This window comes from Manacus vitellinus, unplaced genomic scaffold (assembly GCF_001715985.3).
Source record: "Manacus vitellinus isolate BGI_N305 unplaced genomic scaffold, ASM171598v3 scaffold_91_pilon, whole genome shotgun sequence".
Lineage (NCBI taxonomy): Eukaryota > Metazoa > Chordata > Aves > Passeriformes > Pipridae > Manacus > Manacus vitellinus.
Window position 1 is genome coordinate 1,314,519 of NW_021940873.1, and position 15,965 is coordinate 1,330,483.

At 40.6% G+C, this 15,965-nt stretch overlaps 1 protein-coding gene across 2 annotated transcripts in view; it reads left to right on the top strand.

The window, feature by feature from the left end:
• VGLL4 (vestigial like family member 4) overlaps positions 1 to 15,965 on the top strand; it is an 83,767-nt gene that overhangs the window by 45,674 nt on the left and 22,128 nt on the right. For both annotated transcript variants that reach the window (XM_029965201.1, XM_008928425.3), the window contains one exon: positions 12,490 to 12,679. In XM_029965201.1, coding sequence (XP_029821061.1) covers positions 12,490 to 12,679 — 190 coding nt within the window. The remainder of the gene's footprint in view (positions 1 to 12,489; positions 12,680 to 15,965) is intronic.

A 15,965-nucleotide genomic window follows, 5' to 3' on the forward strand; every position in this document is an offset into this window, starting at 1 on the left:
GTTTTACTAATAGCATCAACACATTGTGGTTGCACTTCAGAGTTGGTATTGGGATTTTCAATTTTGTTATTTAATTGCTAATGTTTGGTAGGTCTTACTTCTGAAAGTAAATTCAGGTATTTGTGAAATTAGCAGGTTTGGACACTTTCAGAGCAGACCCTTTCAGGAAATTGCGGTCTCTTGGCTCCAGATTACTGAATTGTTTTCTTTGTGATGTTTTGCTAATTGTAATTAAATGGTCCTATGAAGAAAATTAAAGTTGTCCAGGCAAAAGGAAACTATTTCTGTGAATGTAAATTATCTAGTAAGGTCAGTAAATGCCACACAAGAGCTGGCCGAGTAAAGTAGGACTATTTAGTTGTTCTGTTTATATTCTTTGGGAAGTAATATCTTCTAGAGCAGGATCTCTACAAGAAGTGCTCTTAGCATATAGAAAAAGAAGTTGACATAACTATGGCACCTCCTTTGTGAGGTTTTATCCCAAACACACTAAATGAAGATGAGGCGAAGGAAATGCTATATGATTCATGTAGGACAAGTTTGAACTCGGCCAGTTTCTCAGATTTAGTATAAATATTTATGACATTGAAGGGGATTTTTTTTAATATGCTTCCTTGTGCTCAGGCTCTTTCAGATGTCCTCCTCAGACATCTGGTGTGCATTGCTGCTTGTTTAACCCCCACCCTTCAGTTTTCATGCTGTGGCATCTTGGAGAGCAGTCGCAGTCACTCTGTGGTTGGTGTAAATTAAATCTCCTTGAGCCAGCTGGGAGAATGCTGACGTGCACACTTTTCCTGCTGAACACTCTAAAACCAGTTAAAGAGGGGAACGCTTTGCTCTTGTCTTGCCGTAGGCATCACACTGAGCTATTTACCAGAGGTGTCAAAAATAGGAATTCCAGCATTAACAAGGATGTTTACAGAGTCTTGGCTTGGTTTCTGTATTTTAGAAAATGCTTCTCTCATTGATGTTACATAGTCAATGTATTTACCTCAACTCCTCAACCAGAAAAAAAAACAACTTAAAAAGTTATCTTCCTTTAAAAATCCTTAAAAGACCAGCTATCTAAGACTGTAACTGCTTTGAGGTACTTTGTTTGCCTTAATAACTAATCTGTGGATGGTCTGACTTTTTCTTTGTTGCAGGGTAAATTGAACACTACCCTATTTGATTTCAAGTGTTTCTCAGGGGGTCCATTTAGAAACAAATGTGATAACAAGCATTTTAATATATGTATATATTTTCAACCCTCTGCAGAGTCCTAGTTCTCACAGAAGCGTAGTTAATTCAACTTTTAGATTCCCCCATGAAATAAAGAGTGAACTTACTTACAGAGGGGGAAAAAAGAGCTGTAATTGGTTGACTTCACGTAAGTCAAGGATAAAGCTGACCCCAACTTCAAAGTACCTCAGTTGTAATGTTTTGCCATGGCTGCTAAACCTTACTGTGACCTGCCAGTAAACAAAAAGTGCTTTTGCCTGTTTGAGATGTGCAAATAAAAATAGTCATTGATCAGCTAAGCAGATAAAAACTCTGAAACTTGGACTGATATCATATGAACTAGATCCTTGCTTTGTGCTCAGCCATCATGGAGGGAAAGCAAGAGCTTTTGGAATAAAATATTGTGACTGTGGTTCGCCTGTGGTTCGCCTGTAGTGGATCCCATTTAAACTGAGGTGATGGCACTTCTTTCAGTGGAAGTAGTTGAGTGTTTTTAGCTGATGCAAGGAATGAGCCCTTACAGACAATAGTGGGATTTTATTTTGGGAAGAATTTTAAGTTCCCCTGTCTGAGCCACAGGACCTTCATAGATCTCTTCTTTTAGATTAGGTCTGTTGAGTTGTGTAAAAGGAATGTGCCCACGGGAGCCGGCAGGTAATTTTGTGTTCCCTTCAAAAGATGAGTTGGGATGAGAAACTCCAGTGAAACAGCAGTCAAACTGTGATCCTGCAATGCAGGATCAGCATTGCAGGATCAGCAAACTGTGATCAGCAACAGGCAAGCTGAGAGCCCATTTATTACCTGAAGCAGTGCTTCCAAACTTTTTTATTAATGCATGTTTTGCTGCCCCCAAAATTGCCATTTGGTTCCATTGAAAACTTCACAGTGGTATTTAATAAAGTGACTCCTTAATTATGGGGCGGAACATCTTTAATGTGTGATAGGCGGTAGAGATCTACAGAAATGCATAAGATGTATGTCATTCGAGTGAGATGGGGAAGGATTTAAGAGCTAGTTAACTGGGGAATGATATCATAGTAATGCAGTGACAGGTTTGATTTCTGGATGTGAGTAGTAGGTCACAAACACACAACTGACATGTTTTGTTACTTTCATTTTATCTGCACTCCCTTGTCCATTTTGTGTTTTGTCAGGAATTAGTTGCTTCTGCAGCTTTAAAACAAAAAGACTGGGGACCTGGAGTTGAGTTAATCAAAAGGGAGATTCAGTTAAGGACTAGTAGGTGTAGGGGGGAGAAGACAAAGCCCTGATTAAATGTCTTTGAGAAGCAGAGTGTAACTTTAGTAGTGTTTACCCCTTCCAATCCCATGACTCTCAAGATAACTTCACAAATATGAATTTCTGCTCGTTCCTTGTTTTTCCAAGAGTTCTGGAAAACCTGCCCTCAGTGCCCAGAAAACTGTGAGAAAGGCTGGCCAGGCAGTCTATAATTTCTTGGTAGCAAACACAGTCCCTCCCTCTATCTTCCTTGCCTTCGCTTCCCTTGGAGAGAACATTGACTTTAAGTGACCCTGCAACATGGCCTTATAAACCAGCCTCCTTCTTGTGGAGTAACCAGCCGGGCTCTGAGTTAGGCAGTGCTCCCATCCATCCCCTGGCACCGTGGGACTGGCTGCCTTTTATCCCTCTGACAACCACCAGCAGTGTCAGCCCCTGCACAACCGCACTGACCCTCGGAGTGGGTGGGAGTGTTAATTCAGACCCACTACCTTCAGTCCTTTTGGGGAGGAATTAATAATATTTTCTGGTATCAGATTTTTCACAACTTAAGTGGAACAACGGTTTTCAAGCTTTTGTGCTCTGTGGTTTACCTAAATTTTTTCTGTAGATCTCGTCATAGCCATTATTTTCCCCAATAAAATTACTCATTGTAGTTGCATGTCATGAACCCAAGATTAAGAACTACTATGTCAGAGGCACAGAATTAATTTTATCTTTTTCCTTATTGGTGGTGTATGCCTGTTTGTCTGTTCATTTTGGAAGACAGTCCTGTCAGGAACAATGCTAATATTTTACAGTTTTTATGTATGTTTCTTTATACCAACACCCTGGAGAAATTATCTGGAATCCTTTCCTTTGAATCTCATGAGCTGCACTGTTCTCTGGGCTCTTCCAGAAGAGGAAGCCTTCACAAGTTCTCCATGTGAGCAGTGGCTGAGGGACACTGTTATGTCTCAGAATAATGCAGAGCCAGTGACTTGAAGGCTCTGTGTTATCCACCCTTGTAGTGCTGGTGACGAGCTGAAATCCTGCTCTTCCACTGGCTCAGGCAGTGGCTGAGTTGTATCTCAGCCTCCTGCCATCAGCTGCAGACCAGCCCTGCACACGAGGAACTGGCAAACTGACACATCCTCCTCATTTTCCATGGAAAGAGCACAGTCAAAAGATGATCTTGTTTTCATCTGAATGGCTCCTGTGGTTTGCTGCTGGATTCAGAGTGCCTGAGCGCCCTGCACAGTCGTCACTGCTCCCTTGCTTTCCCTCTCTAGAAGGGATTTTGGAACCCACTTTGAAGTACAAAGGGATTTTGTTCTCTACAATGGATTCTTTGTGGGAGATGGGTTGGAATTGTTCTGATGCTCTGTGGATTAAATATCTTCAATATTGTGTGCCCTGTGGTTGAAGGAGCTCTGTGTCCTTCACACAGTCTGTTTCACAGGCGCTGCCGTCAGGTAGCAAAACCAAAATGGAAATTGAAGTTTTTCCTGTGCTTATTAGGCCAAATGTAATTTGCTCATTTCAGCTCAGTTTAGGGAGAGAATTTGGTCACTCGTTTGCTTCTCGTGGGGATTCCCTCAGGGACCTGGGCACAAAGCTTTGCAGGACTTGAAGCAGCACAGTCCTCTGAACACTGGCCCGACTTAGTTCCAAGTCCATTCTGAAAGGAACCACCCACCTGTGCATATCTTTTATTAACATTTTGAATACATTTGCTTTTGTGTTTGTATTTTAAAGCATTTCTATGCTCTCTTGAGGGCATTTTACCCTTCCAGGTAGGGAATTTGGGGGAAAATAATATGGGAATAAATGAAACTGCTTGAAAGTGCAGTATCAGATTTCACAGCTCTTTTAGAAAGCTCATTTTCTAGATGCTCTGAATTTTTCCACATGTGACAAAGGAGAATAATGTGAGAAAAGGTGTTCAGAGCATGTTTATAGTAAACTACAATAAAAGCTTGTAGTATTTCTAAAAATAAAAATAGTTGAAATAAGTGGAATATTTTTTAACCTTTGCCTAGTGCCTTTTTCTTCAAATCCTTATGAAAGAAACAGTTCACGATTTATTGGATTTAATTTTAATATAACCCCATTGCAAGTGAGCATCTCAGAATTAATATTTTAAGCATGGCTGCTGCAGAACATACTGACTGTCCTCATATCTGTGAGGAGCACTGATTACCCAGTGCTATAAAGTTTAATTTGTGTTGCAGGATCATATCCATGAAATATCAGCCATCGGAGCAGAAGGGGGTGTTTCAGACCTGAGTATCCACTGACAGGAGGAATTATTCAAATTTGAGCTTTCATAAATCGATTTTCCTATTTGTCTTTGCCGTCTCATGAAAATATAGTTGTAAGGTATCATTTAATACATTGAAATACTGCTCAAGCCCCCAATCCAATTTCTTCTGTTGTGACCTTGCTGTGACTTTGATTTACTTTTGAAATAGATGGCAGGTCTTCTAGCTTTGATCGTTTCAGCTGAAAGATGGGCTGATCTTTGATCAGTTTAGCTTTGCCGTCTTTTCTATAACACAATAAGTCATTTAGCGGTGTGACTAAAGGAAGAACACCTAGATCTGGAAAGCAACATCTTCAACTTATGTGGGAGAATGATGTATAATTGTTCTACAAATAAATTAAATGGAGCTGCATTCTGATGCTGTGGTTATTATTTAAACTTTGCGTGGTGATAGTTTTCGTTCAGTGTTCTGGAATTATTTTCTATGTTATGGTTACTGTAACCCTCACCGTGGTGTTTGTTGCCTGCTTTCTGGTGTGTGTGTGTGTCCCAGAGTCATTCCAGCCACGTTCCAGGGTGGAAATGCAGTGCCTCATCTTTCTTCATGGGACACACACAGTCTAGAATCTTTAAAGATTTCAACCACACTGAGGACAAAACATTGCCCGGCACTGAATAAACTGCAATGACTGAGTTTCAGTACCAGTATACAGAGTGTGGTGTAGGGATGCACCAGGACTGCTTAACAATGCACTGTGTTTTGCCAGGGAATTAAATGGCTCCTGTATCTTTTGCTGCCCAGTAAATACTAATGTCATGTTTAGTAAGCAAACAGAATAATGTGAAATGTACTGTTTTCTGCAGAAAATGTAAATTATACTTCTCCCTTTGCTTTCCTTTCTCTTTTCTCCTCTCCTGTGTTTGTGGGATGCCCAAACTGCTGCCTCCTGCACTTGGCCCCACTCAGTAGCTGGGCTTAGTGCAGAGCTTGGTTCTTCTTCAGGAGCCTCTGTAATGCACTGGGCAAACAAAATTATAACTGTGTAATGATTTTTAGTCCCTCTTAACTGACTTTAAATGGTCAATACTGGCGTTTCCTGGGAGAGCTGGCAGAAAGGCTCAAAGGAGTGCTCCCTGCTTCCTGAGCCAACACCCATCCTCTGCCTTGAACACAGAGGAATCCTTTTTGTGACATTGATGTTAACTAGTGTTGTAGGCAGTGCTGTTTATCTGGAGATTAGTGTAGTTTAGCATTGATTAAATTTAAATCTTGTCTGCCAGATAATTGGAATCTGATTTTAACCATAGTTTACATGAGTACAGGTACTCTAAGCAGAATAAAGGAACATTTTTTTCAGAGTTTTTTAGGAGTTACCTAAATGGGACATTATCTGAAAGGGAGATCTGCAAATTTATGAAGTAATCTCATGCTCTGCAGTTAGACCCAAGCCTGAGTTCATTGTTGGGTTGGAACTGAACACAGCCCTACATTCACAACTGTTGAGGTGTGAAAAATTGGAGTTTGACAGAGGAAATAATAAGGAGCTCTGCCAGACCAAAGCATTGAAATTTATTCCATCCTGCTTTCTTTGTGGCACCTCTGCTGCCCTTCTTCTTTCCATGCCATCCATTTCTTACCAAAGAGACTCCCTCAGTTGGTACCTGGTTGATAGAGCAGAGAGAATTTTTCAGTCTTTAAGTGGTCAGCAGGGACCTTTTACGTGTCTTATATGTTTGTGAAGTAGTTTGTAGAACTACTAAGTAGTTATCCATACAAGTCAGTTAATGCAAGAGTGTGCAATGCTATTTGGTACAGCTGTGCTTTTACAACGTGATCAGAGAGGACAGAAGATGAGGCAGGCAGTTTCTCACAGTACCTTTGAAGGAGCAAATACGGTTATACTTAGCTCTGAGAGGGCAAATTGACTGTTTTCTGTCTGTTACAATGTAGTGTTTGGTATATAATACAGCATTTTCAAGACCTGTAAAGTGGAAAACTGCTTTAACCTGTGCTGCTCAGCTCTGAACACCAGTATGTGTTTTGGAAAGGATCCTCAAGTGAGCTTGTGTGCAGACTGCACGTCTGTGCACTGTGCCTGACTTGGGGCTCCTTTGTACAAGGTTTTGCAGGAAGTGGAGGAGAAGTGGGTGGAGGTGATTGAACGCAGAGGTCACTGTTTTATGTTTTTGCTTGCAACGTCAAGCGTGACGTGTCCCTCATTGGCAGGCACGGCCAGATGGAGGAGCCAGGACAGAACAGTCGATTTAATGACTGTATTTTGGCTTTGGCCATGGGTTTTCTGGCACACAGGTCTCTGCACAGCGGTAGCCAGAGCTTTGTTCCAGGAGTAAGTGTTTTTCATATGTTTTGTAAACAGAGGAGAAGAAACTTTTGCCAATTTTTCTGTATGTGTATGTAACTTTCTGGTCTCCTAAATTAGCCTTTTTGTTATCATACCAGAAGGTCTGTAAAATACATTTCAAATAAGGGACCCTGTAAGGGAATCGGTAAGTTGGCTGCTGAAAAAAAAATCTATTAATCATGATAAAAAATATTTCCAAGATCTGATTTCATAGCAGCAAAATGCCATTCTGTTGCCATCAATACTTAATTTTTTGTTGTTTTGTAGTTTGCTGTTTTATTATGCTCTCCTGATAGGCCTGTTTAATATATTCTAAAGGAAATACAACTACTGTGACTCTGTTTACAGTGTTTGACAGACTGCTTCCCAGAATTATGTCTTATTTAAGCTCAACTTAAATCATATATTTTGAAGAAGCAACCCAGCAACAAAGTAATGGTAAAAAGTGATGATTCCACATAAGGGATTTTGTTTGTTTGTCTGAGTGGAGGTTGTAGAGATTTTCAGCAATTATATAAATATAATTTGTAACTGCTTCTTAGGATGTCTCTTATGGTAACCAAAGATTTCTTACTGAGGAGTCTGAATGGACTAATTTGTTGTCTTTGCTCAAGCAAGTGAAGCAAATCTACCTTAAATTACACATTTTTAAGACTGTCTGTTTCACACATATCTAATTTCTGGGGAATTTCCCAATTTCAGGCGTATCAATTCTCTTGCTGTACAGTATGCTGTGAAGTAACACCTAAACTAGGCAGCTGCCAAAATCTGCACATTGATTCTCTGGGGCTGTATTGCAGTTCTTCTGTTTTGATAACTTGTTTTGATGACTTGTTGAATTGAGTAATTTGTGGTGACTTCCCTACTTGGTATTTGATATCTCAAATCATGTGATTTTTTATTTTGTACATGAATTGGAATTTTTTTGCCATTTATCCCAATTTATTTTGACACAGACTGACTTCTGTGTTTAAGATAGTGGAAAAAACATACAGTATTTTATAAATTCATTCCAATCTACCTGTGATTTAATCTCCTCATGATTGTTAGAATACAGGAATAGAAAATAATATAAATTTCATTTTATATTATCCTTTTCCCACATAGATTGCTTTTGTGATTATCTTGGCTTTTCAGCAGAAGTGCTTCATATGTCACAAAGGTAAATTCTGGTCTTGAATCAGTAGAGAAAACTGCCCTTGAAGATCTCCATGTATACTATTCATTCCTGGGAATCTGGCCCTAGGAACATGAGGCAACTCCTTCTACTGCTGAGAGTTGGTCTGCAGGTATTGGAAAAGGTAATTAGAAGTGTAACGCCCATTAATTAAAGTCTCTTAAACGCTCTTGCCCATGATTTGATTAATTCATAGAGTGGCCTGGGGTCATGGTAATTCCCAAGACCTTCAGGGTCTTGGTGACAAACACCACAACTGAGGAATTCATTAATTTTTTTCCTAAGTTAATAAAGTTGTTGGGAATTCACTCTCGTGAACAAATCCATTTATCAGATGCAGAACACAGAAGTAAAACGGGCAAGGGCAATGCTGGAATTTTCTTTCAAGGAGTTTTATTTCAATCTGTCTTAAGGTCTGTATCATGTCAGTCTTCAGCTGGAGAGACGAAGCCTTTCATTTCTGGGTGGTAATTAACGCTTAGACTTTGTGCATTAATAGCAGCCAGCAGGAGAGAGGAAGCTGGGAGGGGGGATAGGATATGGCTCCGTGCAGCCCATATGGAGCTGCTGGGGCAGAGGAAGGAAGCTTAGCTGCCAAAATAGTGTGGGGGGTTTTTTTTTCAGTCCTTGGTAACTCCTGGGGTTCTCAGACACATTTAAGACTTCTCTGGTGTCTTGCTATCATATCCACACTTGTAAAAACATGACTTTTGCTGTTGTGATGTTTGTGTTGCGTGGACGTTCAGGTGGGGATGCAGATCCTGCTGACTGAGCTGTGAGAGAAAGGCAAACAGAGCTGGAGATCCACTGTTTACAGAGAGCTGTCCTGGTGGTGTGTAGGACTGAAAAGAGCCATGCTGGTTTGACAAACATTTAGTTTGCATGTGTTAATTCGAACCACTTTCAGTTTAGGCTGGTAAGTGGTTAAAATAAAGAACATTCTTGCTGACTGCATGGACTTGAGTCAACTGAGAGTGCTGCTGCTCTATAGGCAGACACTACGTCACGGTGTTATCTTTGTTTAGCTTGTCTGTGCTTTTTATCGTGTTGCCCAACAGTTTTAATAAAAAAAAAGAGGGGGTGGGGGGAAAGGGACTGGTATGAATAGTTGTAAGTAGAACTATCTGAAAGCAGCAGATCTGGAGTGCCTTACACCAGCTGCTGACTGAGACAAAGAGAAGCATTATGAGAGGCACAATAAATGTGTTTGCTATCTCTGCTCTCAGTTGCAGGGCAGACACAAGCCATCACAGTAATGAATTTTGAAGACTAGAGTTTGGACTTGGGGAATTTTATAAAACACAGTTGTTCTATCAGAGTGTTGTCTTGCCAGCTGTGTGATGCTAGTCTGGTTTCCATGGAGTGTGGTCAGCTGGGGGAGACAAATTTAGTCCCTAAAGCAGCATTTGGGGCAGTAGTCTCCTTTGTGGTTTTTCCCTCTCTGCTTTAAATTCAAGTTTGGTAAGGAGGAAGGTAGTGGGGAAAGAAGTCACCAGTTTTAGCCCTAATCAAATGTACAGGCCTCATGAGAACTCATGGTGCAGTACAAATTCAGTATATGAATAAGCAGTTTATCTCTATAAACAATGTAAAGAGATTTTTCCTCTTGATCTTACCCTGCTGTCTGGACCCATCTTTGGCATTGTTCTGCTTGTCTGGTGTTGGCAGGATGGGCTGTACAAGATGCTGAGCACTGGCCACTTGAACCCTCTCACTGGTGGCTGTCAGTCTGTCCTGTGAGAGACACACTGCTCCAACCTGCACATTGCTCCCACCAGTTCAAGGTGTTGGTAATTTAATTAATTTTGAACAAATGGCCCTATGGTGCTGGTCAGATTCTGGTATGTTTAACTGAAGGCCTTGGTGTTCCCTGCAAATGCATTACCAAATTTGACAGGCTTTAATTAGAAGCTGTTCCTTTCTTTGCAAAATTTCTTTAAAATGGGTTTTCTTCTAGCATACAATAGCATTTTTACCAGATTTTGTACTCAATCTGGATGCTAATATATAAATGCTGTTCTTACCATCCATATAAGAAATGGAAATTTTTATTATTTTTTTAAAGAAAAAAATCCCATTGTGGTAATTTAATATCAGGCTCCTACCTGCTGTTTGGGGGAAAAAAATTGACTAATTTAGTCAATCGAACAACATCTAGAGATTTTTGGTTTTTTGTTTTTTTTGTAAACACCCCAGTTAGCTTTCCATGGATATTTAAATTGCCTGTGTTCCTGTCAGGAGTTGCTCAGAAGTCAGTAGGAGTTAGGTGCCTACATGGAATTTGTAATTGCTGTAGTGGAATTTTGTATTGGAGACCTCAGAAGTGATCAGAGATAGTGCAGGGAGAAGAGTGATTGCAAGTGGGTGGGAAGACAGTATCACTGTTTCACTTTAGGTGGTGAAAGCTTTATCTTTTGACATTGGTATTAACTTAATTTTTTTCAAAGACAAAAATGAGGGAGATTCCTCACAGAGAGGAACTGGTATGATGTGGTTTACTTTTAAAGTTTAGGATATGAACACTCTGTAGGTGAAGGTTTCTACTGGCAAAATACAAAGGCTGAATTAAAAATGCAGAAGTTTAGTGGTCTGAAGACTATTTCTATGAGAGGCCTTTGTGCTAAAGGCTCCTCTGTGACACTGGAGCAGTTGTGGGGGCTTCTCAATTAACACTTTGGTTCTTTGGAACAGGAGAGGTCTGGATGTCTGTCCTAGAGCATTTGCAGCAGGGCACAGTTTTTGCTATTTAGAGCTGAGATGGAAAGTTCCTATTTAGATTTGGTGCCAGAGTCTTTAATAGAAATCATGGCTTGTGGTGTATTATAGGTCAGCATGTATTTGCTAGTTTATATTATGCTGACTAAATTGGCAGAATGCTTATTTTTACTGGTAAACATTCAGGAGGTTTTCTCCTCACTCCTTTTTCCAACAAAATGGCATTTGTCATGTGTGGAATTAGGGCAGCATTTTATAAATCATCTGCCTCGGCGCTGATGTGAAAATGTGTGGTGGTGTACAAAGATTTCCATTGTCAGGTACCTCAGTGCTGTGGATGGAGTTAACTTGATCCTAATTTTAGGTCTGGAAATTATGGCTGTGTAGAAAACAAAATGCTTCTGGCAGTGTAGGAAAAATACAAATTTTAAACTCTAGCAAAGGTGGCTATTTCAGAGATATTACCAGAATAGGTAACCCTGGTTAATTTAGCTCTCTACAGGCCCCTGATGAAGCCCCAAAAGCATTTTTTTAACATCTTTAAATCCCTATAAGGTCTAAATATGGCCTGTGGCTGTAAGGATGTGAGTTTCGGTAAAGTCTGTAAGTGCTGATGAAGTGCAGCACTGTGCTTCAGCTGGTACAAGTACTGAGACATTTAATTTAAATTAGAAAAGTGCTGCGGTCATGCTTTAATGCCTGTTTAGCAACGATATGTCAATGTGTTTATGCAAAGGCAACTCTGTTGTTGCTGAAATTATTTATACACAGCTCTCATATGCTGTGAATGGTGTTTTCTGGTAAGTGTTAGATTATATAAAAATTTATAATCTACTCAGGAGCCCACCCCCAGTCTGCCCAGATGGAAATTAGCATTATCCAATTGAAATTCTGTGATTCCTGTGCTGAAGAATTGTGCTCTTTGTTCACAGCTCCAAAAACACAGTTTTAAAGTACTTAAAACTTGCATCAGCAAGTTCATATTTTTTCTTTAATTTTTCCCTTGCATGGTTATATACCAGACAAGCTTGTTTTGGACAGCTTTTTGTAAAGGGAATCATCTGAGAATTTGAACGTTCATTTTGGTTTTATATCTTGGATATTTGGCATAAATGTGAACTGTAGCCCTGGAATTTATAACCACAACTATAAGAAAAGGAACAAAAGCTTATTTCGCTGTGAGCAGTCATGGTTTGCAGAGTGAGGTAATCAAAGCTCGGTGTTGGAATTGCAGCCTGTGCGAAGGAATGTTTCTGAGTAAAAAAAAGCTGTTGCAAAGATGAGTTAGCTCAGCCTTTCAGATCATCTGAGGTGAGCTCCCACCTCTCTTATGCTGCCTTTTCTCAACTTTTTGTCCCAGCATAAAGCATTGTTGTGGTACAACTATATTGAATGTGCCCGTGCAGTTTGGGAAATTTTTGAAAATTTTGAAATTTTGGGGAAATTTTTCTGCAAGCACGTTTTCAAAGCATGTTATTTCACCTGTCTTTTCCCTGCCGTGTTCACTCTCTGCCGTGTTCCCCCCCTAGGTGAGGCAGCACTGAGAGGTGAGCCCCGAATTCAGCCCCTTCCCGTGTCCCCTGCGCTTACCAACCACCGGACGGGCCCTCCTCCCATCAGCCCCAACAAGAGGAAGCTCAGCATGGACCAAGGGGACGAGGAGCTAGACTGTGAAAACGACCATGTCTCTAAAATGAGTCGGATGTTCAATCCACATCTGTAAGTGCCACGCTATTTAAGGTTATCCTCTGCATCTCTCTGTGTGCTCAAATCATGCCCTGGCTAAAAACTTTACCCTGGATTTTCCTTTTGTTCCAGCTTGTATGGGAGATCTGCCTAAAAGCTGTTGCGATTAGATGGGGTTTCTTGTTTTCTTTTGTTTTCGTGCAACATGAAGTAACAGGAATTAGCTCAGCTATTTATAGTAAAACACACGTATTCACCTTGCAATTCCTGAAGTATTGTTCGGTTGTTCTTTGTTATCTGCCCCTTTCACTTCCCCCCATTCTGGGCGCTCTGTGCGGATGGGGGTGGGGAGGCAGGAGGAGGAGAAACACAAATGCTTTGCATTTTTTTGAGGCCAGGAACTTGTGAGCCAGCTGCTCCCTTGTCTGCCTTGACAACTGGGCAAGCTGCAGTTGTTGCTAAACATTACTGAGGGATTGCACGGCTCTGACAGTTAGATGTGGAATGTGTCCGACAGGTAAGGTGTCAGTGAGTGAGGTGCACGTGTTGGGCAATCAGCAAATGCCATTCTTGCTGCGTTCTCATTCCTGGGAATGCAAGCGTGGTTGGCACAAAGTTCAGACTTAGAGAATTCCTTTCATTCTTGACTGGAGGAAGCCATGGAGCGGTTCAGCAGCCTGATGCCTGTCCCTGCTGCCTCAGCTCCTGCAGCCCCGGCATTCCGCGCATTCCGCGCTGCCGTGGACTCTGGTGTGCAGCCCTGAGATGTGGACAGAGGTATTTATCCTCAAATAAATCACCACAGTGTTAGTCAGAGGCTGGGCCTGCAGTCTGCACTCTTGGAATTTGTTACAAATCAGGAATCCAGCACTGAAGTAATGCAAAACAATAAAAGCTCACAAGAAAGAGACTTTACAACATACCTCCTTCTTTCGCCTAAAAATTTAACTATTTGTAGCCTTTCTTTGGAGCTGAGAGTGCTGGTATTGGAAAGAACTGTGTGCTGTGTTTTGTGGCACACATGCATTACACAACCAAAGAGATTTATGGCATTTTTGAAACATTATGCAACTTTATGGGGAAAAGTGTGATTTCTATTTTTTTTAAAAAACTAATTTTCTAGTGATGAAATAAAATACAGCTGGCACATATGTACATTATAACAGTGGAGGCCATAAAAATAATGAAGTCTGAACCAGCAGACTCTTGTGCAACCAAGGTTCAAAACTAAAAGATACAGGCAGTTATTTCAATGATCCCTTAGATATACATTAAAGGTATCCAATATTTTCCAGTATGGTATATTTTTATGGTTCTACTCAATGGATTCTTTCTGTGATTTTGTACATGAAACATGCATCTTCTTATAATAAAAAGCACTGGTTTTCTGTCCAGAGCTCATGTGATTTAATGTGTTTAATTAAACCATCTACTGCAAATGAATTATAACCTAAAATAGCATCCATGAGGCCATCTTTTTTTCTACTTTATTTTGTAAGTTTGATCTGGCCATAAGAAAAATGTACTTTCAGTGGAATAATACAGAAACTGGAACTTTTGTAATGCATCTGAAATAGCTGAATGTCTGTGTATTTCAGATATATCAGAAAAGTTCACAGACATTCTTTAAATTTTACTATTTCCCCGCCTCCACAGCCAATGAAGTTTTTTTTCTGAATGTTTTCCCTCTTTTTTGGATTCTGATGTTCTGGTTTAACAAATGAAATGGATTACTCAAACTCTGTGGAACTGTCCTAAAAATTTTGGTTTGGAGATGGGAAGTGTGTTGTAGAAGCTTGAGTTTTTCACAATAAGGAAAAAGACAGTAGGTTTGGGGAAATAGATGTTTTATAGAATACAATAATGGCAGTGTGTGACTTGAAGGTTCTAGAAAGTATGACAACATTTAATTTAGAAAACCAGATCTGTAAGAGACGTGGAGTGTAACGTGGGGAAAACTAGATGGCACAGTATCTTTGGTGATAGCAAAGACATTTATTTCTGTGACTCAAACTGTAAAGATAAGTTTCAGTCTCCTTTTCAGGACCAAGTCCCCTGAAAGCATAGGATGAAAGAGTTGGTGATACAAAATCTGGGCACAGCTACCATGATCAATATGAGGACTGCAGACTGCACATCTCTGCCCAAAGCGGTGTGTGAATGCCTCCAGTGATTCCCAGTGTCCAGATGGGCAGACCACTTTCATTTGGAAGTCAGTGCTTAGAAGACAGAAGTCTTTATAACCTCCAGCAGCTCTTGGTCAGGCATTTGGGTCTTTGTGATGGTGCCGGTAGAAGTGGGAAGCAGCTGTGTGTTCATCCTCTTAACACCAGCGTCTTGTGGTTGGAAATGTAATTAAACAGGACAAGAATTGTGTCTTTGGTTCATTATAAATGGTAGAATCTTTCAATAGCAATTTGGTCTTAACTCTTAGGTAGCAGCACCCCACTGTGCTTCAGTGGGAATGAATCCATTTAAAGGCTTTGAATATTTTATTAGAAATCCAGTTACGTCAACCGGAGGGCTTTGAGATATTCCCTGCTCAGGTGTAGCTCCCTGAAGTATCATCTGTGAGTGTTTTTACTTTTATTGTGGAAAAACTCAACTATTGGAGTACAGTGTCCAGAGCAGAGTGAATCAAATGCCCTGGCAAACCTCCTGGCATTCTGAAATATGTAATGGAATTTCTGTGCAAAGAACAATTTATCAAAAACTGTTTTCAAAGGAGATGATTCTCAGCTTTAAGATAATAGAATATACTTGAAACCCTGTGGTTTAATTTTTAAAAATCAGTATGTGGTGCTACCTTCCTTACTTATATATACTTATAAAGCTTTTGTATTTTTGTGATGATAGAGGTTGTATACTCCCATAAGCTCCTTGAGGAGCTTCTCCTTGGGGAGAAAGAGTATTTCCACTCCTTCCACAGGTAACATGGAATTCCTTTGTTTTTTCTGGTGTGTCCCTCAGATGTTTTACTTGAAATGCACTCACTAAAGTTAATCTTGCTGAAGTAAAAAGTGCTTTTTGCACTGCACTTCATTTTCTGGTGCTGTGTGAAGTAGAAGTGCGCTTGTTTTGAGCCTCGGGTTGAAACACACCTTTGTTTTCCCATGAATTCACTAAAATCACTCTGATTTACGGGAGGGTAATTAGGAACTCGGATTAAGTGAGAATTCTCTGTGTGTGTGTGGGCAGGGTGGCCGCGTTGTTCCACCTCCGGGGTGCGTTTTGGGAAGCCTGGCGGGGTGAGCGCTGCCCAGGCATGGCCGAGCGTGTCCGCGGGTTCCCTCTCTCCCTCCTCTCGGGTTCTCTTCCT